At 39.1% G+C, this 26423-nt stretch overlaps 2 protein-coding genes across 5 annotated transcripts in view; both read right to left on the bottom strand.

Annotated features, from left to right (window-relative positions):
* Positions 1-4359, bottom strand: part of plac8l1 (PLAC8 like 1) — a 10146-nt gene extending 5787 nt beyond the window's left edge. The window contains exons 1-2 of one of the 3 annotated variants that reach the window (XM_034140404.1): positions 4337-4359; positions 302-560 (exon numbers count right to left, since the gene is read on the bottom strand). In XM_034140404.1, coding sequence (XP_033996295.1) covers positions 302-327 — 26 coding nt within the window. In that variant the 5' untranslated portion in view covers positions 328-560; positions 4337-4359. Of the gene's footprint in view, positions 1-301; positions 561-904; positions 1013-4336 lie in introns of those variants that run through there. The other 2 variants (XM_034140403.1, XM_034140405.1) reach the window with 2 other exon arrangements.
* LOC117490643 (leucine--tRNA ligase, cytoplasmic-like) lies at positions 2864-26423 on the bottom strand. Of its 2 annotated transcripts, XM_034140402.1 has the most exons (33): positions 26294-26423; positions 25835-25956; positions 25361-25448; positions 25129-25209; positions 24644-24781; positions 24366-24527; positions 23960-24072; positions 23122-23185; positions 22654-22742; positions 22252-22477; positions 21889-21976; positions 21007-21083; positions 20654-20707; positions 20393-20533; positions 19475-19552; positions 19172-19257; positions 18876-18941; positions 18608-18690; positions 17151-17289; positions 16458-16670; positions 15813-15870; positions 15345-15408; positions 13821-14004; positions 12806-12896; positions 12415-12555; positions 11598-11738; positions 9919-10029; positions 9596-9706; positions 8939-9043; positions 8274-8369; positions 7927-8059; positions 7392-7416; positions 2864-3969 (listed from the first exon to the last, which is right to left on the bottom strand). In XM_034140402.1, the coding sequence occupies exons 1-33, from the start codon at positions 26297-26299 to the stop codon at positions 3789-3791; spliced, it is 3555 nt and encodes a 1184-aa protein (XP_033996293.1). In that variant the 5' UTR covers positions 26300-26423; the 3' UTR covers positions 2864-3788. The 2 variants fall into 2 exon arrangements, with proteins under 2 accessions (XP_033996293.1, XP_033996292.1); XM_034140401.1 differs by lacking the exon at positions 2864-3969 and having other exon boundaries at positions 6286-7416.

Here is a 26423-nt window from a genome sequence, read left to right as displayed (position 1 = left end):
TTAGAAGAGCAATTCATTTTTTTATTCAGCTGGCTTTCTTTAAAAATGTTCAGCAGCATGGCCCCACAATTTTACTCGAATGCCACTGATATTATCGTATCACTTTATATGATACAGCATTTATTCATGAATTTGAGTGATTAAGGCCTTCAGCAACACTTCAATCACTGCACATTTTTAAGTTTGTGGAAATAATAGATTAAAGAAATGTTCCTGTTTAGTTAGAAGCATGTAAAAGCAGAGTAAGTTAAGTGAGCTGTTTGCTGTAATTCCATTGCGGTCAAAAAAAAAAACCACTTACTGGTGTGTGACTGTCGTCTGCTCCATGACTAAAAGCTCCTGGCATTCAGAGAGGGGTGAGGCGAGGAGGCGAGAAAGGAGAGGGTGAGCAGGGAGTCAGCAGGAATGAGGAGGAGGAGGGGGCTGCGGAGTGACACTTCCTCAGTGAGAGGGTGTGTGGCTCAGATAAACCAGCTGTCGGATGGCTCGGCCAGAAGCTGTGTGACAGAGATAAGTCTTGTCTCCCGTCTGCGACTTTACCCGCCCGCCTGCTAATACAGCTAATGCCAAAAGGGCAGATAGACATCAGGGTGCATGAACATACACGTGTGGCATTATATTATCAGATGTAAAATGCATTCATGAACATAAAATAAACACACCAGCAGCTCTGAATATGCCGAAAACATTGAAAAAAAGTACCATGATTACTTACAACATAAAAAAACAGTTAACTTCTAAAATAAGGACACAAATACAAATAAATTTGACATAAGCACATTTTGTTATGGATGTCCAACATTATCTCAAACTCATTAAACAATTCAAACTGTTTGTTTGACCTATAGATTTAAAAACATTGTTTTAATTAAATATATCTAAAAAGGCGTACGGTTACACTTACCTTTAAGACAGAAAGAGACTCATGCAGTGAAGAGCTGGGAAGTGAAAGACGTGTTGAACGCAGAAGTGATTTTGTGTGTCTGACTGTGTGTATGTGTGTGTGTGTGTGTGTGTGTGTGTGTGTGTGTGTGTGTGTGTGTGTGTGAAACAGAAAGAGAGAAGTGGGGGGAGATTTACGTGGTGTAAGGACATGTAGTGAAACTATTTTCTAGAAATAGGTGTCTGAGGAGGCACAGAGAGTTTACTCACATATTGAGTGGTTTAGGAGAAACATTTAGTACATTAAATGTGGATGCTTAATTCTTATCTATTTCAGAAAGATTAAAATGTATGAGTGACATGTTTGAGTATACTATGCATCACAGAAAGTAAACAACCATAAACAAAACATAACAGTTTTATTGGATCTTTGAAATGTAAGGGAAACTTTTCTTAAATGTTTTATTATTGGCAGTTATTTAGTGATCCATTTGATGATCACTCTTTTGAGCTACAATTAAAAAAAAAAGGTATTTAGTCAGATTTGTAAAAATGAACGATCACATTTACACACATCAAACTGCACTGCAGTAGTGGATGATTACATTAACTTAAGTAGCCTACTCTGTACTTGAGCTAATGGTTTAGTATATTATAGTATTTTTGATGCCGATACATTTGTAGTTTTACTTAAGATTCGGAATGCAGGACTTTTACTTGTGACAAAGTACTTTTGTCAAATGTAGTCAAATGTAGTGCTTCTACTTAAAGGTGGGGTAGGTAAGTTTGAGAAACCGGCTCGAGATACACTTTTTGTTATATTCCATGGAATGCTCTTAACATCCCGATAGCAATGAATATCTTAAGTGCTTTGACAAAAAATCCATAAATGTCATCTGTGGAAGCCGTAATACTGTAAAAAGTACGACCAATCATTTTAGCCGACCCGGCTAAAATAACTGGATGGCCTACCTGCCTGTCAGCCTTCCACCTGTGCACAAACTTATCTCGTGCCCTCATTGGTCATGTGCGCGTTCGTGTGTGTTGCATGGATGTATAATAAGAACGTGTGTTGGAGGAGAGGCTCTATAAGGAAGTGGCAGATTTTCTCCGGTTGTGTATTTTCAAATTCTAGCGATCTCGAGCCGGTTTCTCAAACTTACCTACCCCACCTTTAAGTGTCAAATCTGAGTAGTAGGCTACTCCTTCCACCACTGAAACATGCATGAATTCACTTACCTGCAAGTTGAGCTCTAACAAGCAACATGTTTTACACGAACCATGTGAGTCTTCAACATTTGGTTTGAACTCTCACCCCGATTAAAGAAAAGGCTTAAACGTTTTAAACACGCGCATATTTACCTACCGTAGTAAACTCGTAGATGTGTTGATGTCCCGGATCAGTTGCCCAGCAACAACTCGAGACCGACCGAGATGCTGGTCGAAAAATATCGCGTTATTTCGTTCAATGAATCCATGTTTTTATACTTCTGGTTTTGCACGGATTAAAACACACTACACATACTAGAGGGTATTACTTTTTTAATTTGAGAGATGCTTGTAGGCAGGTTAGCTGTTTCCAATGCAGACTTTATATCCAGTTGAGTTTAGCAGCTAGTGATGCTTACACCACCAGACATGTGGATAGCATCAATCTTCTCATCTAATAGGCTACTCAGCAAAGCTAATACGTTTATCTGCCTCACTGATGTATTTTCTCCTTGAGTTTCTTGACCCAAACAGCTTTGCTAATATTTGTATTCAACTGGAGAAGTTATTGGCCACATCTGTTTAAGATTGCTTGTTGGGGTTGTTTATACTGCATTCTACAAGATTATTCACACTTTCTACACGTGGCCACGATCCAATGGCTTCACCAGATGCATGACACATGTCATATTCTAACAGTTGACTTATTATGTTCTTGAAAAATATAAAACAGCACAAAGAAGATAACGATAAACAATGAACACACTGAGGCTGAATATTTCATAGGTTTTATTATTTCTCTGGAAAGCAAGAGTGAGATAAACACCATCCACCACTAGAAAATTGGAAAGCTGTGTGACAGGTTGACAGAACATGAGGGAATGATATGCCTCAATGTCAATTTATAAAACAACACAGCAGACGCATTACCATCTATATGAATATAACAGGCATTCAGGAGCATGTGGGAGCAGTCTCACGCTGTAATAAAATAAAAGTGGATGGCCATGGCATGATAGTACACGGTGGTATGTTTTCTCAACACCTTTAGAAAAAACATTTTCATTATAAAAGATAGTTGATCACTTATTGTCAGTCATATAAACATGACAAAGAATGGCCTACAGAGAGAAATATGACGAAATGTACCTTGAACCAACAATGAAAAGACGGAACAGAACACAAATTCTGGTGTTAATCTCCCATGTCAAATTCTTAAGGGAAAGATAAGTCTATTTTTAAGATTATATTTGCTTCTTCAACCCACCAAATAACCTTATTGAGTTACTGAAAACCTGATAGTCTGGGGATTTATCAGGGAAATATTGTATTACAGATCCTCCACCATCTCCATTTTGTGCAGACCAAACCCACATCTGAATGTAAAGTAACTATGTGTTCTTGTTAAGCGAAGTTTTAAGGTCCCATTGGTTTAGGATAATTCCTTAGGTCACATTCAGCAGTGAAAAGGTTCAAACTATGAACATCTTTGTATCTGTGAAACCTAACACCACGTGCATCTAGCAAATGATACAGTACAGAAACATGAATAATTAAACATACATAGGCTATATGTTTGAGTCAGTGTTTTATGGCTTACCCATTTTGTGGCAACATTTCCTGATGCCTTTAAACCTTTAACAAATCATTCACTGCTGAATGTGCCTGCATGTGTTTGGGAGAGAGTGAATTTGACTTTAATTAACCAGATAAATCAGAGAGTCTCCGATGTCAACAGTCAGGCCATTGTCAGCGAGAGTGACCTTTTTCTCCTGCAGATTGACATTGAACACTGATTTGTTGGAGACGGGCAGTTTGCCCTGCTCCTCTTGTCCCAGGATGGGCACCTGGCGGGGCCCCTGCACCGGATCCTCGTACCTCATCAACTTGACTTAATACAGCTAATGCCAAAAGGGCAGATAGACATCAGGGTGCATGAACATACACGTGTGGCATTATATTATCAGATGTAAAATGCATTCATGAACATAAAATAAACACACCAGCAGCTCTGAATATGCCGAAAACATTGAAAAAAAGTACCATGATTACTTACAACATAAAAAAACAGTTAACTTCTAAAATAAGGACACAAATACAAATAAATTTGACATAAGCACATTTTGTTATGGATGTCCAACATTATCTCAAACTCATTAAACAATTCAAACTGTTTGTTTGACCTATAGATTTAAAAACATTGTTTTAATTAAATATATCTAAAAAGGCGTACGGTTACACTTACCTTTAAGACAGAAAGAGACTCATGCAGTGAAGAGCTGGGAAGTGAAAGACGTGTTGAACGCAGAAGTGATTTTGTGTGTCTGACTGTGTGTGTGTGTGTGTGTGTGTGTGTGTGTGTGTGTGTGTGTGTGTGTGAAACAGAAAGAGAGAAGTGGGGGGAGATTTACGTGGTGTAAGGACATGTAGTGAAACTATTTTCTAGAAATAGGTGTCTGAGGAGGCACAGAGAGTTTACTCACATATTGAGTGGTTTAGGAGAAACATTTAGTACATTAAATGTGGATGCTTTTATCTTATCTATTTCAGAAAGATTAAAATGTATGAGTGACATGTTTGAGTATACTATGCATCACAGAAAGTAAACAACCATAAACAAAACATAACAGTTTTATTGGATCTTTGAAATGTAAGGGAAACTTTTCTTAAATGTTTTATTATTGGCAGTTATTTAGTGATCCATTTGATGATCACTCTTTTGAGCTACAATTAAAAAAAAAGGTATTTAGTCAGATTTGTAAAAATGAACGATCACATTTACACACATCAAACTGCACTGCAGTAGTGGATGATTACATTAACTTAAGTAGCCTACTCTGTACTTGAGCTAATGGTTTAGTATATTATAGTATTTTTGATGCCGATACATTTGTAGTTTTACTTAAGATTCGGAATGCAGGACTTTTACTTGTGACAAAGTACTTTTGTCAAATGTAGTCAAATGTAGTGCTTCTACTTAAAGGTGGGGTAGGTAAGTTTGAGAAACCGGCTCGAGATACACTTTTTGTTATATTCCATGGAATGCTCTTAACATCCCGATAGCAATGAATATCTTAAGTGCTTTGACAAAAAATCCATAAATGTCATCTGTGGAAGCCGTAATACTGTAAAAAGTACGACCAATCATTTTAGCCGACCCGGCTAAAATAACTGGATGGCCTACCTGCCTGTCAGCCTTCCACCTGTGCACAAACTTATCTCGTGCCCTCATTGGTCATGTGCGCGTTCGTGTGTGTTGCATGGATGTATAATAAGAACGTGTGTTGGAGGAGAGGCTCTATAAGGAAGTGGCAGATTTTCTCCGGTTGTGTATTTTCAAATTCTAGCGATCTGGAGCCGGTTTCTCAAATTTACCTACCCCACCTTTAAGTGTCAAATCTGAGTAGTAGGCTACTCCTTCCACCACTGAAACATGCATGAATTCACTTACCTGCAAGTTGAGCTCTAACAAGCAACATGTTTTACACGAACCATGTGAGTCTTCAACATTTGGTTTGAACTCTCACCCCGATTAAAGAAAAGGCTTAAACGTTTTAAACACGCGCATATTTACCTACCGTAGTAAACTCGTAGATGTGTTGATGTCCCGGATCAGTTGCCCAGCAACAACTCGAGACCGACCGAGATGCTGGTCGAAAAATATCGCGTTATTTCGTTCAATGAATCCATGTTTTTATACTTCTGGTTTTGCACGGATTAAAACAACACTACACATACTAGAGGGTATTACTTTTTTAATTTGAGAGATGCTTGTAGGCAGGTTAGCTGTTTCCAATGCAGACTTTATATCCAGTTGAGTTTAGCAGCTAGTGATGCTTACACCACCAGACATGTGGATAGCATCAATCTTCTCATCTAATAGGCTACTCAGCAAAGCTAATACGTTTATCTGCCTCACTGATGTATTTTCTCCTTGAGTTTCTTGACCCAAACAGCTTTGCTAATATTTGTATTCAACTGGAGAAGTTATTGGCCACATCTGTTTAAGATTGCTTGTTGGGGTTGTTTATACTGCATTCTACAAGATTATTCACACTTTCTACACGTGGCCACGATCCAATGGCTTCACCAGATGCATGACACATGTCATATTCTAACAGTTGACTTATTATGTTCTTGAAAAATATAAAACAGCACAAAGAAGATAACGATAAACAATGAACACACTGAGGCTGAATATTTCATAGGTTTTATTATTTCTCTGGAAAGCAAGAGTGAGATAAACACCATCCACCACTAGAAAATTGGAAAGCTGTGTGACAGGTTGACAGAACATGAGGGAATGATATGCCTCAATGTCAATTTATAAAACAACACAGCAGACGCATTACCATCTATATGAATATAACAGGCATTCAGGAGCATGTGGGAGCAGTCTCACGCTGTAATAAAATAAAAGTGGATGGCCATGGCATGATAGTACACGGTGGTATGTTTTCTCAACACCTTTAGAAAAAACATTTTCATTATAAAAGATAGTTGATCACTTATTGTCAGTCATATAAACATGACAAAGAATGGCCTACAGAGAGAAATATGACGAAATGTACCTTGAACCAACAATGAAAAGACGGAACAGAACACAAATTCTGGTGTTAATCTCCCATGTCAAATTCTTAAGGGAAAGATAAGTCTATTTTTAAGATTATATTTGCTTCTTCAACCCACCAAATAACCTTATTGAGTTACTGAAAACCTGATAGTCTGGGGATTTATCAGGGAAATATTGTATTACAGATCCTCCACCATCTCCATTTTGTGCAGACCAAACCCACATCTGAATGTAAAGTAACTATGTGTTCTTGTTAAGCGAAGTTTTAAGGTCCCATTGGTTTAGGATAATTCCTTAGGTCACATTCAGCAGTGAAAAGGTTCAAACTATGAACATCTTTGTATCTGTGAAACCTAACACCACGTGCATCTAGCAAATGATACAGTACAGAAACATGAATAATTAAACATACATAGGCTATATGTTTGAGTCAGTGTTTTATGGCTTACCCATTTTGTGGCAACATTTCCTGATGCCTTTAAACCTTTAACAAATCATTCACTGCTGAATGTGCCTGCATGTGTTTGGGAGAGAGTGAATTTGACTTTAATTAACCAGATAAATCAGAGAGTCTCCGATGTCAACAGTCAGGCCATTGTCAGCGAGAGTGACCTTTTTCTCCTGCAGATTGACATTGAACACTGATTTGTTGGAGACGGGCAGTTTGCCCTGCTCCTCTTGTCCCAGGATGGGCACCTGGCGGGGCCCCTGCACCGGATCCTCGTACCTCATCAACTTGACTCTGGACAGGTCTGTTGGAGGAGAGAGGGCCAAAGTGAGACACATGGGAGGGAGGAAATTAGTTCGAAGAATGTTGAAGTTGAGCAGGGGAATTGATTTTATAAGAAGAGCAGAGAGGGAAGATGAGGGAGAAAAGGGAGTGGGGAGGATGGAGCAAGAGGTAAGAAGTTATAGGCAGAAAGGAGCGGTGTGAAGTAGCTATAAAGACAATTGGCTAACACATTGAACTGCTCTTATATAAAATAATGCACTTCAAAATGATTTTCTTTTCAAATTTGCCAGCATCATCTTGCATTACAAGAATGTGACAAATGTAAGGACAGACGGTCTGATAACCCCAAATCATAATTCCTACAATCACCACTTTCGCCTGAGGCACTTTCACTTCATCAGGCAGTACAGACACAAAAAGAACTGATTACATTTATTTAATAGTGTTCTTCTGGCCCTCTCTCGTTGTTACGCAGATGGGTTCCAAACCATCGTCTATGAATTTCTGTATATCATTTCATCGTACTAACCTTTGATGAGTCTGTTGACCTTGGCTAGCCTGCGGATGATGCTGTCTCCACTGTCGCCCTGCCGGATTTCAACCTTTGTAGAAAACTGTCCGTTGAATGGCTGAGGGTTGACCAGGGACACACACACTCCAGGCTGTGGAAATGGAGGCAAGACGTATTCATGAAACACACGTTATTGCTGATTTGAGGCAAAAAGAAAACATTTTGTTTATAAATATCACACACACACACTACAAACATATTGTATCTATGCAAACACAGAAAAGTGCAGGTCCTTCATGTTCTCCAAAACGCACTCACAACTGCATCCTTCTTTGAGAAACGCCAGCACAGCTTATAGCATTTACCTCTGATCTGAAAACACTGAATGGTTTCCCTGGGCAACAGTCCTCCTGCACTTTGTCGTCACCCTCGGTTGCAAACAAGACGTCGATCTGTTCCAACTTTAGAGGATATGAAAAAGAGGGATTATCAGCTAATCAGTCCACCACCAGAGTGTGTATACAGGTGTGTTTGATATGCACACTGACAAGGCTGTTAGCCAAACCCCTGCATAGATCAGAGAAGTAACACCTGGTTTTAAACTGAATTGTTGCATTTTTGGTATTGGGGATGCAAAAAAAACAAATAGCCCAGAGAAACTTTCAAAACAACACAAACCACAAGCTCTGAGCTCAGAATTGTCTCAACCTACTTTTGCAGAAGTGGTAGAACTCGGCTTTAAAGCTGAGATATTTTTGAGGGAATCAAAATGCTACACCTGCAAGTGACAGCTTGAGATTGTAAACACAAACAAAACCTGCTAAAGAGAACTTCTTCTGTTTACTACTCAGTTTTGAGAGAATAGTTAAATATATTAAACCGCTAGGGCTGACTTCAGCTAAATTCATTTTTTTAAGGGCAGTTTCTGACTAAAACATCTAGTTCCCTTAGGTGTGTTCTTGGCTGGGACATTTCTTTTCAGCAAGGTCATCCTCAATATCATGTCTGAGTGTTTGGTAGCAATTCATACCTCTAGAGAATTGGTTAAGTAGACCAGATTTTCCATCACAACTGTCCGCTCATCAAACTCCAGCTCCAGATCCAAGACCCTGGGCCCGTTCTTCTCCAGGTTCTCCTAAAGAACACAAAGCAGAACCAAAAACATCAGATGAACCCAACAATAAAAGCATGACTGATGGACCATTTGTATGGGAACAAAGTCAAATCAATCAATGTGAAAGATGGCGAACAAGAACAGTGATACAAAGAAATACAGATGCTTAACCTAGCTGTTGTTGACACAAAAAATGATGAACCTGGCAAATAAACAAAAGGAAAAAGCTGAGACAACCTGTAAAATGCGTCTTTTGTACTCTTTCAAATCAATAAAAACATTGAATATGAAGACCAAGTATTCTAGATATTTCTTTGAAAAAGCAATATAACACTGTTGTTTAAACAGCATTGGCTACAGTGTTGCACAAAGAAGAAGAATAACAAAACAAAACATCTTTAAAGATGCAGACTCCAATCTTCCAACAGAATTACCAGAACAGGCTTTGGACCAATCAGAAGAAGAGCTGTGCACCAAACAACAAATAAGCCATCTTAGAGAAGGGACTGGATGTGCCTTTACACAGACACACAAACACTTCTCAACTGTCTGCCCTACTTCCTCCAGGTTTACCTTGATCATGGCTACAAAAGGCATGGCTCTCTTCATGTATTTCTTCAGTTCAGGAAGGGCTCCCAACTCGGTCGCTATCACTTTGTTGTCTGGAAGAGCCCCCTTGTTGTCCTGGAAAGACACGACGAAAGAAAAACCAAAGACAGGTAAGACAGGAACACAGGCCAGGAGAGGAATACTGGGAAACTGCACAGCATTACCCCCATGATCATTTAAAGACGCGGGTGGGTATTTCAGGGCATCACTACGGACCCCTATGCTTTTGCATACAACATACGTAAAAGACTGCCGCTGTGTGTGAATGTCGTGCGTTAGTGTGTCACCTTGTAGTGCTTGCCAAGCAGGGATAAGGCGCTGTGCTGCCACGGTGGGTAACTCTTGGCAACGTAGATGTTGCAGTGGGAGGGCTTGGCTGGAGGCTTTATGTCACCTTTCTGTTGGGAGGAAAAAATAGCAACAAAAAAAAGAGGACACTTTTAGAATGATCCATGTATCTACTGTATATAACAAGGTACATACGATGATTTTTGTTGGAGAATTATGGTCACATGACCGCTGAAACATTTTCCAAAAGAAATCTCTCTGCTTCCTTAACAGATAGGTACAAAAACAGGGTTTCTGAATAGTAAAAAGATAGCCTCTTTCGTCTTTCCCCGTCTCCTTTTTCCCTGATTATCCTTCAATCTTGCCTCCATGGCAACAAAACATTTACAGCAAATCAATAACAGCAATCTGGAAGCGAGAGATATCGGCTTCTCAAAGCTTGTCAATACATGTTTTGCTTTTCTCCAAGCTGCCGACAGCCACTTATCCAAGTTCAAAACTGTAATCAAACAATAGATTGACTTTCCTGCTGTGAACAAAAGACAGACTTGAGTCTTCAAGTGTATTTTAAAGGATAGTCAAGTCAATATTATTATTGTTTTATCACTAAAGCATTGACATGCAGGATGTGAAAAAAGATGGGGACAACATCGATAACCTACAAATGCTACTTCTGAACTGTGGAGCATAAACCAATAAATATGTGATTCCTACATATTGTGTATGCATGACTAACACACAGGGGTAGTGAAATTGTATTGGGGAAAAAAAAAAAGATATATATATATATTAGCAGAGTTAAAGTTAACCTCTTTTGGCACAGTTTGTAATAAGGTCAGGGTTTCCCACACATAGACTTTACTTGGGCGGGCCGCAGTAACTCCGCTGCGAGGCTCCGGCGAACAGTTCATGAGCTTGCTCCCCCCCCCCCCCCCCCCATTGATGCACGTTCTCGGCTACCACCACAAGTATATTTCAGATCTGTGGGAAACACTGAAGGTAACTCTTTTATAGTAGCTTTTTTAAATTCCAGCTCCAAGCAGATAAATGCATAGTATTTGTATTATCCAAGTAAAATAAATAGTGCTGTGTTCTTTCAAATAATTACTAAGTCAGTTAATTGTGTATTCAAACTGCAACAAAGCTTGAGCTTTAGTCCTTGGTAATAGATTGTCTAATTATTTCTGAACCTTAATAGATGAGATAAATGGCTTGAATTGATTGAGAATCAATAATAATAATAATAATAATAATAATAAATGGAATTTATAAAGCGCCTAAATACTCTTTGTTTTACAGTTTACAATTGTTTACAGTTAGGTGTGATGAAATGCTATTAAACCTAAATCTACTTTTGGCTGGCTGATATTATTAAGCTTCTCATTGGGCTGTTTTCTGTTATTTTCTGCCTCATTGTGCTCTTCATTAAACAGCCATGAATCTGTTAAACAGCACCTAAGGGAGAAAAGACTCTTGCCTGTTCTACGACGCTGCCTCAGATTTAATTATCAAACTCGATACACTCCGACACAAGAAATAGATTTTATAAAAACTATTAAAGAAGAAAACAATCAATGCTGAAATCAATATTAAGATCCCCAAATGACTTAAAAAGGCATTATTAGCAGTGAATACAGCGGCAGTGACGCGTGTGAAACAACAGAGAGACATTTCTTACTTTGCTTTTGGGCGGCTGAAGGTACGCTTTGAGTCTCAGCCGGAGGTCGTGTGCGGTCTCCATCAGGTACTGAGAGGAGCGGATCAGAACCTCGTCTACTGGACCCGCCGTAGGCCATGACGCCTTCATCAGAGAACCCGTCTATAAAGGGAAACAGAGAGAAGAAAGAAGGGATGAGGATGAGAAAAGGGATAACAAGTACATTCGTGTCACATAAAATAACAAAACCAGACACACGCCATATGTGTAGAAATGCCCGACTGTTCGTGACACCATGTCCACTGATTGCCTCTTAGCTCTTTAGAAAGAGGGGCTGAATACATGATTGGAGTGTACACTGGTTGTAGGGCTTTTGTTGCTAAGCGACAAAAAAACAAAAAACATCTCCAGAGCAGCAGCACTCTTTTATATTCATAAATTCGAATGTTAAAAATATCCTCTACTCTCTGTGCTGTTGGGATCGTACAGCAGTTTGTGTGCCACCAACAGAAGGAATGTGTGTGTGTGTGTGTGTGTGTGTGTGTGTGTGTGTGTGTGTGTGTGTGTGTAGCATTTTCACACAAGTAAAGAGCAGCGGGAAAAGCATTTCTGCTGACCTACATGAATATTATCTTAGCCCGTTGATCCCAGGTGTATTCAGGAAAATAAAAAACACGGGAAGATCAAATGTTTCTTTCATAGAGTAGTTCTGTTTTACCTCCGCGTATAAAAGGGATATAAACATAAAAGCCTGTGGTTACTTGAGGATGAAGGGCACATTTGAACCCGTTATCAGCCGAAACCCACGTTATAATGTCAAATCCAGTTTTTTCCTCACCTTGCCAAGCAGACCCCAAGTGTATTCACACAGGTGGGGGCAGATGGGGGCCAGCAGCAGAGTTTGTTTCTCTATGAACTGGAAGACAAGGTCTCTGTGCATGCCTTCGATAGCCAGCTCACGATACTTATCTTTGGCAGCCTGTAAACATTCACAAAAACAGTTCATGTTATTATGGGATCTCTAAACTCTCCCAGACACAATCTTCAATCCAGTGAATTCCCCTCAGAATGAAATTTGAATCCTCAGGCATGTTACGCTCCATCTCCTGCGGTATTCATAATAAAGTCATAAAAGGCTTACGGAGGATTAAAATCATGCTCGTCTTTAAGGACATAAAGATGATTAAGTGTCGTTAGACAACACGTTTTATAATGGACATTTCATTCACCTGGTACTCAAAGAAGCCACACTTCAGAGCCTCCTTGTACATCATCCTGTCGTAGTGCTGCTCCGTCTTCAGGATGCCTGCATTCATCTCGCTGGACACACAGGACACAAAATCATTGCAATCAGTCTGCAAAGCCAGTTCACTTTGCAGCACCAGAAAGAACACGGTCAGAAAGGTCAGGGTTTTACGAGGGAACCATAGAAACTCTGAAGGTCTGGCTCACTTCGCTGGCCGCATACCTCATTTTAGAAGAAAATCACTTTGACAATGATCACAAAATCACAATGCAATGCAACATTTATCTAAATTAGAGATGCACGATGTAACTATGACACTAGATATTAGCTTAGATTTTAGATATAGTAATATTGCAGTGTTTTCTCTTTTCTTGTTTTAAAGACTACATTACAGTGAACTGATGTAACGGTCTAAACTCAAAATACTGTATAGCTTCCCATTATTTGCCACTCTGTCATTATATCCACAAAATTGATGATAATTTATAAAAAATCTTATGCTGTCATAATAATTGAGTTTAAGCTCCAATCGTCACAGTACAAAATGTGTGTCGATTGAATATTAAACAATTATTTAAACGAGGTATTGGGCTCTTTATGGTTCTAATTCCAGACATGAATTTTAAAGTTTTGGTTTAATCAATGTGAACATTCGCAGTGGATTTGTCCCTTAAGGAAAACCCACTGTCTCAACAATAAATGTATTAATAAGACAAAATAAAAATAAATAATTCTTTCATGATCAAACTTATCTTAATAATTTCACTACTAACCCAAGCTTCACATTTCTAGTCCTAAATCTACTGACATGGCAAAGACCCCATTGTTAGAGGATGCTGAGATTCGTTTTTAAAGATGAGATTCTATTTCCAATCTCCTTGATGTCAATTCCCATGTATAAGGCCTTGTTGAAAGTGATACCCTAAATAATTTAAAAGCTATACTGAATATCTCGGTACCTGCAATACAACCCAGTCTACATGAATTGTTGAATGTACCTGGCAAAGACCCGGTCATTGAAGGTGTCTGCGGGTCCTGTCCTCAGGTTGTTCTGGTTGGCGATCATCTCCTTCACCCACTCCACCCAGGTGTAGAGGCGCAGGATGCCGGCGTCAGCCATGGTCTCCACGAAGTTGGCGTCCTCCACCGTGTCCCCGGCATCAGCTAGAGCCAGACGCATACCTGGGAGAGGAAACATATAGGTGTGTTGAAATAGCAGACAGAACACATGCAATATAATCAGTGACGTTATTTTTTCCCCCCTATGTTTCAGAGCTAAAAAAACGGTAGGATTAATGCCTCTGTCTCACCACCGCCTGTGTCATTTGCTCATATTAAATATTCAACTATATGAGTCCCCTTAATCTTAGGTTGCATATTAAAACTGAACAGAGCACCGGTTTTCTTTTCCTCCAAAAATACCTTGACAATAAGGTGAAGTTCAGAACATTTGTGGAAAATGATATCGTCTGAGAAAACTTTAAATACCCAGCAGACATCACACAGAGCTCTAAGACAGGAAGTCAACCTAATTCAACTATCTGCTTTCAGAACTTTCTTTTACTCCCACAGCAGGGGCGGCTTCTAGAGACCCAACAGACACATCTATATATTATTCAGCTTGTTCAGAACACAACAAACTGTGGCCAGAAATATGAAATAAACATCCAATCCAGAAAAGTATGACTGGACCAACCCTGAGGTAAACTAAGGGCAGGAGGTGTGCCAGGGTTCATCTGTCACTACCAGATATACATGAGAAAGATCAGATAACTTTAACTTAAAAATACAGACTCACTAACAGAACAAACCTTTAGAGATGAACAATAAAAACATCTCTTATGTATCATCATTATTATGTATACCTTACAGGACTGACAACACATAAGACTTTTGATATGAAACACATTTTCATAGATATATCCTGTACATCATGACTCATTGTTGGTCTCACGACTCCTTTGTGAGAATCTGTCTTGCTCATGTTCCTATAAATATTTCATTTAGAGTCTATACTTTTCTTCTGTCTTATGTTTCCAGTTGCCTGTGGAGAGACGATCGGGGGTACGAACTATCTGGAATGAATTTCTAGTGCAAAAATGTCGAAAAGCTGCAGGGCAACAAATCTGATGGGAAGACCAGGTTGAATATTCACTGCTTTACTGATTACACTTAGATTTAAACATACATTATACATAAATAAACAAACTCATTACAGTGCATGAAAGTGATCTGATGTATAGAAAAGCTCAAAGCACTCAATAACAACACCTCAGCTAACTTATGAAAATGTGGCTTTTTTTTATTTATTTTTTTAATCATCTTCAACGTGAGATAAAATATGCTTAGTATAATCAAGTGTAATGGCCCGTGTGTTATGAAGACACTTAATAATCCTTTTTAAAACGTACACCTGATGTGTTTGGGCTGCAGTGTTGCAATGAAACATGACAGAGATAAAAGAGTAAACAATCACAAAGAGCAGACAGGAGGAAGATAAATCAAAAAGAAAGTGTGTGTACCGTCTGCTGAGAACTTGTCAATGGCTTGGCAGAGTGTGAGGAAGTTTCCAGTTGATTTGGACATCTGGCGAAAAGGAAAACAGATGTTAGCAGACAGAATCTTTCAGGCGCGTCCGCCCACACAAGTTCATTACAAAGCTTGGTGGAATAAATCCGACGAGTCAGTCTGCCTGTATTTAAATCAACAAAAGAGAAAAATCAAGTGCAAATCAACGGCACATACAGTAATTACAATTCTCAACAGCACACTAGTTAATTACTGGCGTGTAGGAAGAAAAGTGTTTAAATACAAAGGTTTACGGCAAATTGTAATTATGGAAACATTATTATTTCATGTTTTAACAACCCAGACAAAATTACACATCAGATGAAACCAGATCTTTCCTCCTGAGAAACTAAGATATAAATGTTAGAGAGTCATATCAATTTATAGAGATGAATATTTCCCAACATGAATATTTGACACACCTTTTCAGAGTTGAGGAGCAGATGTCCGTTGGCTCTGACCGCCTGTGGCCACTTCCCACTGTAGACAGGAGGAAATGTGCTCATCTTCACCATCATCACCATCAATACAATCAAGTTAACCCTAATTCATGACTTACTTAAAAAAATACATGTAATACTTGAATAGAGAAATTCTCTTAATAATAATCTTATACCGTTTCCACAGTTTAACAAATGCACATTCAGGCAGGCAATACGTTTAAAATCCTTATTATGATATCAATTCATTACTATTATTATTAATTAAGGACACATTTTCCATTATATATACACATCTCTATACAACCATATGCAAAAATGCATTATACAATGTTCAAATAAATGGTTGATCCATCAAATAATACTTCTCATAGAAGTTCAAACTACATGTTTTTTTTTTAACAAATGAATATAAAATGACCGGATTTAAACAGTCCATAACATTTGTAGCAAATCACAGCTAAGTGTACTGTTTTTTTGAAACTCATGAAATCACAATCCTGCTGGAAAATATATGTACAATTTCACTTCAAGATCTTATACCATCTGAATTCTATAAATGTTATTACATGCTGTGAATCTTGCCCATAATCTCTCAGTACTGGACGGTCAAGTGGGCGACCTCACCTGTCTTTGGGCCACATGGCCACGTGGTTGTACAGGTAGTAGGACAGGTGGTTGGGCACCAAGTCTTTGCCGGACACACGGACGTCCACAGGGTACCAATACTCAAACTCCCTCCTCAGCTTCTGCAGACACTCTTTAGGGATGTCTGTCTTTGGGAAAGGAGATGTCTTGAAGAAGATAAAGTCCCACACCTCTCTGGTCATCTGCCCCGGCCTGTAAAAGAGAAAGAAAGGAGAAAATAATGATTAAGCCAGGGTACAGCAAGGGCTGTATCGGGTTGAAACAAGGCGAAGAGAAGTATTTAAATGCAGTGTTTCAGTTCTCTTTGCAGTTTTATCTTAGACCTAGGAAAGAGATTTGAGGACACTTAAATTAAACATTGAGCTACGAATTGATTTTTCTAAAACTGTGTCTGTAATAGAGCAAATATATTTATTTAATTTCATGGATGAATACCGGGCGACAAATTGACTTTGTTTAAATTTGAAAAGATTACATTTAGTTATTAAATTGCAGTCTTTTTCCCTCAGGTGAACAAAATCCATGCTTGTTTGGAGGCAGAAAAGCAAGGACGGGAGAAGGAGAGGAGACAGAGTGAATCAGTTAAGGCTTAATCTGTGTTTACTCGAGTGTGCAGGTGTGTGTGTGTGTCCGTGTGTGTGTGTGTGTGTCCGTGTGTGTGTGTGTCCGTACTTGATGCCCAGTGGTGAGGCTCCTTGTCCGTTGAGCACGCCTCCCTGGAGGAGGTGGGCTACAGTGTAGTAAGCCATGTAGATGGTGGAGTCCGATAGTGACTCAATCAGCCACTGCTTGTCCCAAGGCAGCCGCGTTCCTATGGTAACCAGGAGGCAGGCACACACACACACACACACACACGCGCAAGCATCAATCCAAAAACAAAGAAATACATGCACACAAACATGGGAGAGAAAGCAAAAAGACAGAAAAAATAAGTATTAAGAAAGACAATTGTTGTCTCCTCTGAGCTGAAACAATCTTTTGTTGCGTTTGCCATCTTGTCAAGCTGGCTCCATTCTGGTGCCAAGAACAAGACAAACACAAAGGAATAAGTCCTGGGCTTCATTGTGTAATCCTTGGCAAACAAGCCGAACTCAGCCGGACCACAAGTGTCTGACCTGCTGCTTTAACAGACTCAAGCCACTCATTGTTTTCACTCAGTGATTTGTGGCTTTTCCTCAAATTCTAATTTTGGTCATTGTTAGGCGTGTGTGCGGGGTGGGGAGGGTAAACTACTCAATTAGCCTCAAATGCAGTAAGCTCTCACTAAAATCAGACAGTGAGTTCTTATTGGTATGTTTTAGTTGCATTCTATGGTTAAAAAAAACCCATTAATTAATTTCCACAAGCAGTAATAAATCAAGATCATTAATTATAACATGTTAATTTGTTTACTCTTGACTTGTGCACACATTTTTCATTAATTTGTTAATATGATTTCAGAAATATAAAACATAATTCACAGTATTAACACACATTAATAAACAAATATTGGTAAGCATCAAGAGTCGATTTACACAGTTTATAAACTCTGTGACTGGGATACGGTCTGACTATGGCTCATGGGTTTATTTTCATGAAAACGTAATCTACCTATGCTTTTTCTGTGATTTCTTACTTGAAAACCGACTTCATTTGCATCCTCACTTTTGAGCTTAAAGTGTTTCAATTATCTTTGTCGAGGACAACAGCAAAAAACCTAAAGTATATTACGCTTCCACAAAGAGGTGAACAAAGTCTCCACAACCACCACCTTGTTCAGGTATTCTTGTTGGTGAAACTTTGTGCTTCATATTCTTAAAATATTAGAGGAGATTTGTAAAGTAGGAGTCAACCACAGGCCTAGACTGTACTACACTGGCATTTTAATCTGCATTTATTCCTGTCTGAACAGAGAGTGAGGCTGTTGCTAGGTGCGTTATCATCAGTCCTCTGTCTCCATCTATAGACCAAAAATGTCAGTCGTAAATTAGATAAAACATATTTAAGTTTTGTTCATCTCTGGCGGAGTGTTACCTTTAAATCTCAAAACAAGACTAAGCAATATTAGAGTTATATATAAGTCTCCTATATTAACAGTTACTGCAACAACTCACTCACTCACTCACTCACTCACTCACTCACTCACTCACCAAGTCCGTAGGTACGAGAGCAGGCGTGCTCCTGCAGCCAGGCCAGCGTCGCCTCAAAGTTTCTCCTGGTCTCATCACAAAATCTGTAAATATTTGTGCAAAAAAACAGATCATTAAATCAGAGGAAGATGATGATGCAAACTTTGGCATGATAACATTTGTTTCCAGCTTAAGGTCACAGTCATAGTCAATAATATCTCAAACAATTCTACTAGATAATTTAGACGAGAGAACAGGAAAACACTGCAGAAAGCAAACTGTGTCTTACGTCTCCAGAGACTTGAGGGCTTCATTTGCCTGCTGCTTCCACTCTGCATCCCCATAGTCCAAATACCTGAAACACACATATAACATTAGCATGCACATAAGTTATTAAAAGTTTGTCTTCCAGAATTAATCCATTCAACCTCACAAGAAAAACAATCTTTATATCCATTTATATTCCCTGGTTTCTATAACACTGCCATGCCGCTTCAGATCCATTTATGTCCAAAGTCCTTATTGTTACAAATCAAACACACACTAGATTTATAGTATACTATTTAGTGAGCAGAATCCACTCACCACTGGTCGCAGTGAGCCACCACACACACATCAGCTGAACGCGACATGACCTGTTTTTCCGGCTCCATGTAGATCATGGCCTCACCCTGTGATAAATTGATACAGAGCCGACAACATTACTGGCTAATATAGATGAAACATCTATCACACATGGCATATAGTGAACTCTAACATAGTCTGTAGCAGTTCACGGACAAAGAGAACACCAAACAGAAATAGTTTGAAGTTCTTGTACCACATCTATTTTAGATATACTTTATTTTTAACTTGTCCTTTATGTATTAGAATCAAATAATGTCTTACCCTCTCAACCATCATCTTCTGGATGGGTTTTTTGACATCCTGGACCTTCTGCCCCTTGTAGCCATCAACCAGCATGATCTGAGACAGGAAGTCATTCATCAAAACATTTCATTCACACTGAATTCTTTCACAATTCTGACAACAATAAGTAGGTCACGTGTCCTGCAGTGCATTCTACAATCACAAACAATCATAAACTGCTCAGTGCGATGACACGTATTCACTTTACACATATGCAATGTATTCTGCTAGATGTGCTATCGAGTGGCTCCATGCAGTACTTTCATTTGAATTCTTATTTATTTTTCAAAGAGCAATCTGTTGACAGTGAAGGGAGCTGAATGTGAACAATTTTACAAGACGCATGTCATAATGTTGTGACGGGGGAAAATAAAAAGCTTGACAAAAAATGTGAATGCTATTCCTCGTCTCTGTAAGCGAGACATGTTGTACACATCCAGCTTTCTGTTATGAACCGTTTTTCCAATAGTAGACAGAATCAAACTGTCAAGGGGCCACACAGAGCAATAGCCAGTGCATTCATAATTTAGTCTAGCTTTAAGGTGTAACTCAATTGGCTTGTGTCTCGGAGATAAATCGAACAAGCTTCAAAACTAAACTTGAATCCACTAAGGCAGGGGTGCCCACACTTTTTCAGCTTGGGAGCTACTTTTAAAATGACCACGCCCAAATGATCTACCTACACAATCTGTGTCGCGAGCCCGGGGGGGCGGGGGTGCTAGTGGACTAAACGGCAGATAAACTGTGGCGCTTACACTAATTGCGCCGCATAAGCGCATAATAGTGCGCCACATTTGCGCTTCAGATGAGGAGGTGAGGCCCCCTCATAACGGCATGAACCCGCATGGCACAATACAACTCAGACTGGCTTATTTATTAGAAACCGAACCGACTCACCCCTTCGTAGAATCCCTTCAGGTAGACTTTCTCTTTGGCCTCAGCCAGCTTCTCCTTGTCATTCTGGCTCTGGATCTTCAGCTCATCACACACCAGAGGAGCGGAGAGGTTCCCATAGCCTGGGATATCAATGATGGGGACCTAACATTTGCACAGACACACATTAAGGCTCCATTCTGAAACTTGGACTGAATTGAACTTTTACTTAAATTGATGTGTTCAATTCTGACTCGATTCAAACAGACTAGCGGGTCAGCTTACCGGCTCAAAAGGCAACACCATCTTGTCCTCAATTCCATACTTCTCCCGTAGAGCCTGTTGGAAATTAAACATTAAGAGACACATTATAAAAATGCAAAAGGCAGTGACAATAGATGTGTCACTAATCAAATTTCTCTCTTAACAACCGTGGGTTTAGTAAACCTGCACTCAAGCAAATGACACAGCAGACTTATTTAAAAGCCCAATAAAAAAAGGCACAAAACATTTCTAAAACTTCATTTCAAAACTGCACTTTAAGTTTCAGAGGTTTTCTTTATTTCCCGGCAGACTTTATTTGAGGAGAAAAGGCTTCCTGAATAGCAGCATTCATGTTAACTATCTGTAACCTTTACCTGTTTTTTCTTGAGGTCTCTGAGAGCAGCGATGTCATCAGGAGCATCAGAAGGCACACTGGTAACTATCCCCGTACCTGAGGAAAACACAGAGCAGACAAAAGGTCAACACATGTATGACAATGTATGTATGCACACACAGATCATGTGTTTCTCATTTAAATGTGCATTATATACATTCAATGCTATTGTTTCCATGCTATCATACTGGAGTAACTAACTAACTGTGAAAAGGGAAAGCACAAATATGCGTGATCTGGAAACTGATAAATGTCACAGGTCAGGTTTGATTCCCCCTCTCTCAATGCTCTCCACAACCCTTCAAAACCGCAATGACACACTCGACACAAGAGATTTGTTTTTATTGAAATTCTGACATTTGACTTTCTAATTAAGGCTGTTTATAAAGAAATCATCAACAGGACACACAGGAACACACTGATGAACTACTCCCCTCGAGCAACAGGCCAGAAAATAGATAGGACAGACTTCTAAAAGAACAAAAGGCACTGGGAGCAATTACATCCATTTGATACGTTAACAAATGATCTGCCTCAGGCAAAAATAAACAGCCATTATTTCTATTCATCGACATCACAGTACATCACTTTGTAGATTATAGGGTGACCTTGGCCTGCTGTTTAGAGGATTCCCAGTATTTTTGCACAAACTTCCACAAGAGGAAGGAGGAAAATGGGATAAAGCTCAGTGCAGATTCTCTGCAGGAAGTAATACCTTAAGCATAAGGGCCAGATCATTGATCTTTATTTGAAACACACGGATAAAAAGACATCCACAGAAATCACCTATTGAAAACGATGACGCTTAAACCAATGTGACAAATCTCTGCACTGCGACTTTTTCAAAGTGTTTGACTCATACCTTTGTCCTCCTTGATGGTGAGCATGGGCAGAGCGTAGATGATCTTATAGGAGGTCAGAGGAGCGCTCAGGGCACAGCCAAGGACATCCTAGAAAGAAACAAAACGATGCAGAACCTGATTTTATCTACTCTTTAATCACATAGGCACCCTACCTGATCCTGTTAGGATAGACTGACTTGTGGGTAATAGGAAAAAAGCAGAGCAGAAGTAATCAAGTTGATTGCACCATAGCTATGAAACCTTGAGAATCAAACTGTCTTTACACTTCTAATTTACCTCTAAGACTTGATGGGTTCAATCCCTGATATGAAATAGAACTTACTGTATCTTTAGCTGAAGAAAAACAGAGACAACGTTCATACCTGTCCCAGGATTTCCATGGCCACTGGCACCACTCCATTCTCTTTGGTGAAGCCCTGGTAGGACATGTTCCTGGCAGATCTACTGGTGCCGATGAAGATGTCTCCGTTGGTTGTCTCGAAGGCGATGTACTTCATGTCGGGCCTCACCCAGCAGTTGGTCTGACCGAACATGGTCTCTGGTCTCAGAGTGGCGGCCACCAGAAAGATGTTTTTCCCTTTCATGGCGCTGTGAGAAAGACGGCTTTAGCACTTTATTTGTGTCTCAATTTAAAAGTTAGTAGTACAGTGTTTATCAAGATGAGAAATACACTTAAGTATATATGCACAAACTGTCAGTGGTGTAGTGACCATCCTTTACAAAATGTTGGCATTATAGTGTGTTCAGTGTATGTATTTCTTTACCTGCTATAGAAGACTTTGGCCTTGAACTTTGCCGTGTACGGTTCTACTATTTTCATCTTGATGAGAGTGTACTCTTGAGGTCCAACTCCCTGCAGGCAAAGACAAATGTTACTTGGGGGGGGGTAAACAAATGACAGCTCTCAGATAATGTCAGTTCAAATCAAGAGACCCTTTTAAAGTATTTGTTTGTTTTTACCTTTGGTGCTTACATTATAAAACAGATTTTTTTTTTATTAAATAGACTACGTGGAATTTGTTTTACATCACTATGAAACTGCTCAATTGTAAAAAAAAAAAAGGCAAATCAAACCAACACTCTATGTTTTTGATGTGAGGTATGTGACTTGGCATCAAAAGAAGAATCATTTCAAAATGTATTGCTTTTTGAGAAACCATTTCTTTGTAATGTTTCCTGTGTTATTGTTTGTCACAACCAATACATTATTCCACATATCCAGGAAGGTTTACCTCTCCGGTCTGCCTGTCATGGTCCATGCAGGGCTGTCCATCCTTCGGGGAGTAAACGGTATACCTGCAGAGGAGTCGAGCAAAGTCACATTATATATTACAACAACAATAAAAACACAGAATGCCAAAAACAACGAGACTGCCTGATGTCTTCACTTTAAATATTCAATATGCTTCTACCCCATGGAAAGATATGACTTTGGTATATATGACATTGTTTCAGGCAAGAGAGTCCAACTTATCTAGATAGCAAAAAATATAAAGTGTGAGACATTATCATTTTACATAATGGCACTTCCTTACTTGTCTTTATATTACTGAAAGGAAAGTGCTACACACAAGTAAAACAGTTACAGACACAACACTGAACCAGACTTTCTCAGGGAGTAGTCTGTGAGTAGATTTGGTAAAATATTTTCTTTCAAAAAATATCCAAATTGTAAAGACAATAAACATGCATTGGAGCAGAATAGGGAGACAGAGACGCAGAGCTGTTCAGAGGTTTTCAAAAAAGACTGCTTGTAAGAGCTGCACAAAAAGGAGGAACTCTTCAAAAAAATGCTGGTGATCAGAAATAAAATTATATGGACACTCAGCCTAAGTTATTAATAAGAATAATGTTGATGTCAATGTTATGAATGAAGCATACTGTAAATAGGATTCAGTGCAATGCAAAACTATAATTTAATTTGTCTGAAAAGTGTGATGTAATATTAAATCGGGAGGCTTATTGATTATGGACGTTTTTGGGTTGTTATATGGTCATTGAGTTTTCTCTATGTGGTGAATGGTCCTTGGTCTGAAAAAGTTTGAGGAACAACACTATTAACAATCTCACCTTTTGCCAAATTTGATCTTTTTTCTCTCCTTGAGTGTGGTGAACTGCCACCTGACGAAGGAGTCGTAAAAGGGGTTCACATCGGTGGTGATGAATGAACGCCTCCAGTCCACCTGTGAAGTGATAACATGAAACAGAGATTTAAGCACAGTTGACTAGAATAAATAACCTTATTTAAATCATCCCCATGGCATATATATCTTTTGGTGAATTCTCAAACAAAAATCAGACTATAGACATGTCACTCCAGTGTTTACCTCTTAACACATATAAACAGATTATTTAACCAAATGACATTGCAAGAAGGCTTTACAGTAAAAAAAAGTCAAATGAAAGCAGATGTGCTTGTCTCATTTTATTGCATTACACAGTTGTTAGCTAGAGTTACGTTATTACAATTAGTCACCTTGACTCCCATCTGTTTGAGATCTTTGATAGCCAAAGGAGGGAAGTACTCCAGCCAGTGTTCGGCGTGGGCAAACTTGATTATCTCCTGGTCACTCAGGCCCAAAGACCTCATGATGTCCCATTGGAAAGTGGCAGTTCCGGTTTTGGCCACTGCTTTACTCTAAAAGAGGAATAAAACATTATAATAATGAAAAAGAGTTATGGTTGTCATTTACTAAACACTGTATTTGTTCCTTCATATGTGAAAACTGTCATCAATCTGCATCCGATCCCGACCTTCTTGCCCTTTGATTTGTCCTTGATGATGAATTCATCGGACACCTCTGGCTTCACCATCTCCTCTTCCTCCTCGTCTGGAAACTGTGGAGGGTTTCCATACACCTCCATCTCTCTCTTCAGCTTGTCTGCACAGGCCTGGTGGATACAATATAGATGTGTGAATACCGGGAGAAAGGAAACATTAGTGTCTGTGCGAGGGGATTAAAGGCAGGGATGAATTGATAAATTAATAAAGTGGAAAAACCTAAAAAGCCGAACTGGTACTAGTACTGAAGACCATGTCATTTAGTTTTCTACAATTATGAAGGGAAGTACAGACAGAAGAGTGTATTTGGAAACAACTTACATTTTGTGTTTGTTGAATGAAAGGTGGGATGTACAGTATATGGTAGGCAATGCTAAAAATGAAAACATTCCATAACTGCAGGTCAATGCCACACACACACAGGACTTATTTATTAGACAGGAAAAAAGCCACTAACTTTGATTGGCATTCCTGTGCAGTGCAGCCCGAATGGGAAGAGGCATTTCTTCCCTTTCATGGACTGGTATCCAACAGCAAACTATGAGAAAAAAAGTAGAGCATCAATGAGCGAGAGACTAGTGATCATAAGTTGAACATACTGTATGCATATCAAGTATCTTTCATGCATGCCAACTCAAGAAGTACATTTCTTAGTGTTTATCTTCGTCTGTCATTGTATACAAACTTACCTCACACTTTGACAAGCTGAACGTGTGTCCAAGGTGCAATCTGCCATTCATGTAGGGGTAGGGGAAGGTGACAAAGTACTTGGTTTTGCTGTAATAAATGGAAAAAAAAGGGTGTTATGTACAAATTGCCATGAACTGGGGAATAAAGCGGAGCAATGAAGGCTCATCCTTGATACGTTAACTGTTCCGCAGAAGAGCTTCATCAATACTTGCCTGGCTTGTTTTTCCAACAGCAACAACAGACTACTTCCAAACACATTTAAGAACAATAGGTGTTCATATTGTATCAGGAAGAGATCAGTTGAAGGAAGTAACCAGCAAAAACTGCTCTGACATTCCTGGGTATGGTAATCTATGTGAATTGCTTTATTAACAGAGTCTAACAACTGCATATTGAGCTATTCCTGGGTAAAGTATGTGAAGTAGAGTAGGGAATTAATCATATGGTACCTCCTCATAACAGCAGATACTCACTTTGTGCTTTCCCCAATTGTTGTCGGTGCATCATTCTCAAATGCCTTCTCCCTCTCCCATTTCTCCTGGATCTCTATCTCAATCTTTCTCAAGAAGTCCAACTTTGCTCTTCCTTTTCGCTCCTGGAAACGAACAAAATTGATAGTTCATTAGAGAAAAGGCAGAGCAGTAAAACTATTACTTACCCCTGATAATATAACATAATAGATAATAATTAAAAATAATAATAATAATAATAGAAAGTCTGTTCGAGGAGTGTTTAACAAGAAAACAGCTGTTATCTCTGGTCCAGCTGTGTCAGATTTCTCTCAAGTCTATTTCTGCAGTTGGCTCGTCAACTAGCTTATGTTAGCTAACTTAGCTAACAGCTACAGTAAGTTATTGAGACAAAGCGTAACCATTGCCTATAAACCACAGGAAACATTCCTAATATTGAAATGAATTGAACATTAAACATACCGTCATTTTGAACCAAATTGAGAGCAACTGATAACTATATTGTTTAGACAGAAGAAATAAGAGAGTGTGTAGTTTGACAAGGGAAACCCACGCCACCGGTGCCTGGCTGATGACACACAGGCTTCTCGCA

The sequence above is a fragment of the Trematomus bernacchii genome, unplaced genomic scaffold (assembly GCF_902827165.1).
Source record: "Trematomus bernacchii unplaced genomic scaffold, fTreBer1.1, whole genome shotgun sequence".
NCBI lineage: Eukaryota > Metazoa > Chordata > Actinopteri > Perciformes > Nototheniidae > Trematomus > Trematomus bernacchii.
The sequence above is the reverse complement of the archived record's forward strand: the minus strand, read 5'-3'. Positions and strand labels throughout refer to the sequence as shown.

Excerpts from the sequence above, each read along its gene's own strand:
- LOC117490643 (XM_034140402.1), bottom strand. Across the intron at positions 20,534-20,653 it reads TGGTGTTGCCTTTTGAGCCG|GTCCCCATCATTGATATCCC; the intron begins GTAAGCTGACCC and ends TGCAAATGTTAG. Across the intron at positions 10,030-11,597 it reads TTCAGCCGCCCAAAAGCAAA|AAAGGTGACATAAAGCCTCC; the intron begins GTAAGAAATGTC and ends TCCTCCCAACAG.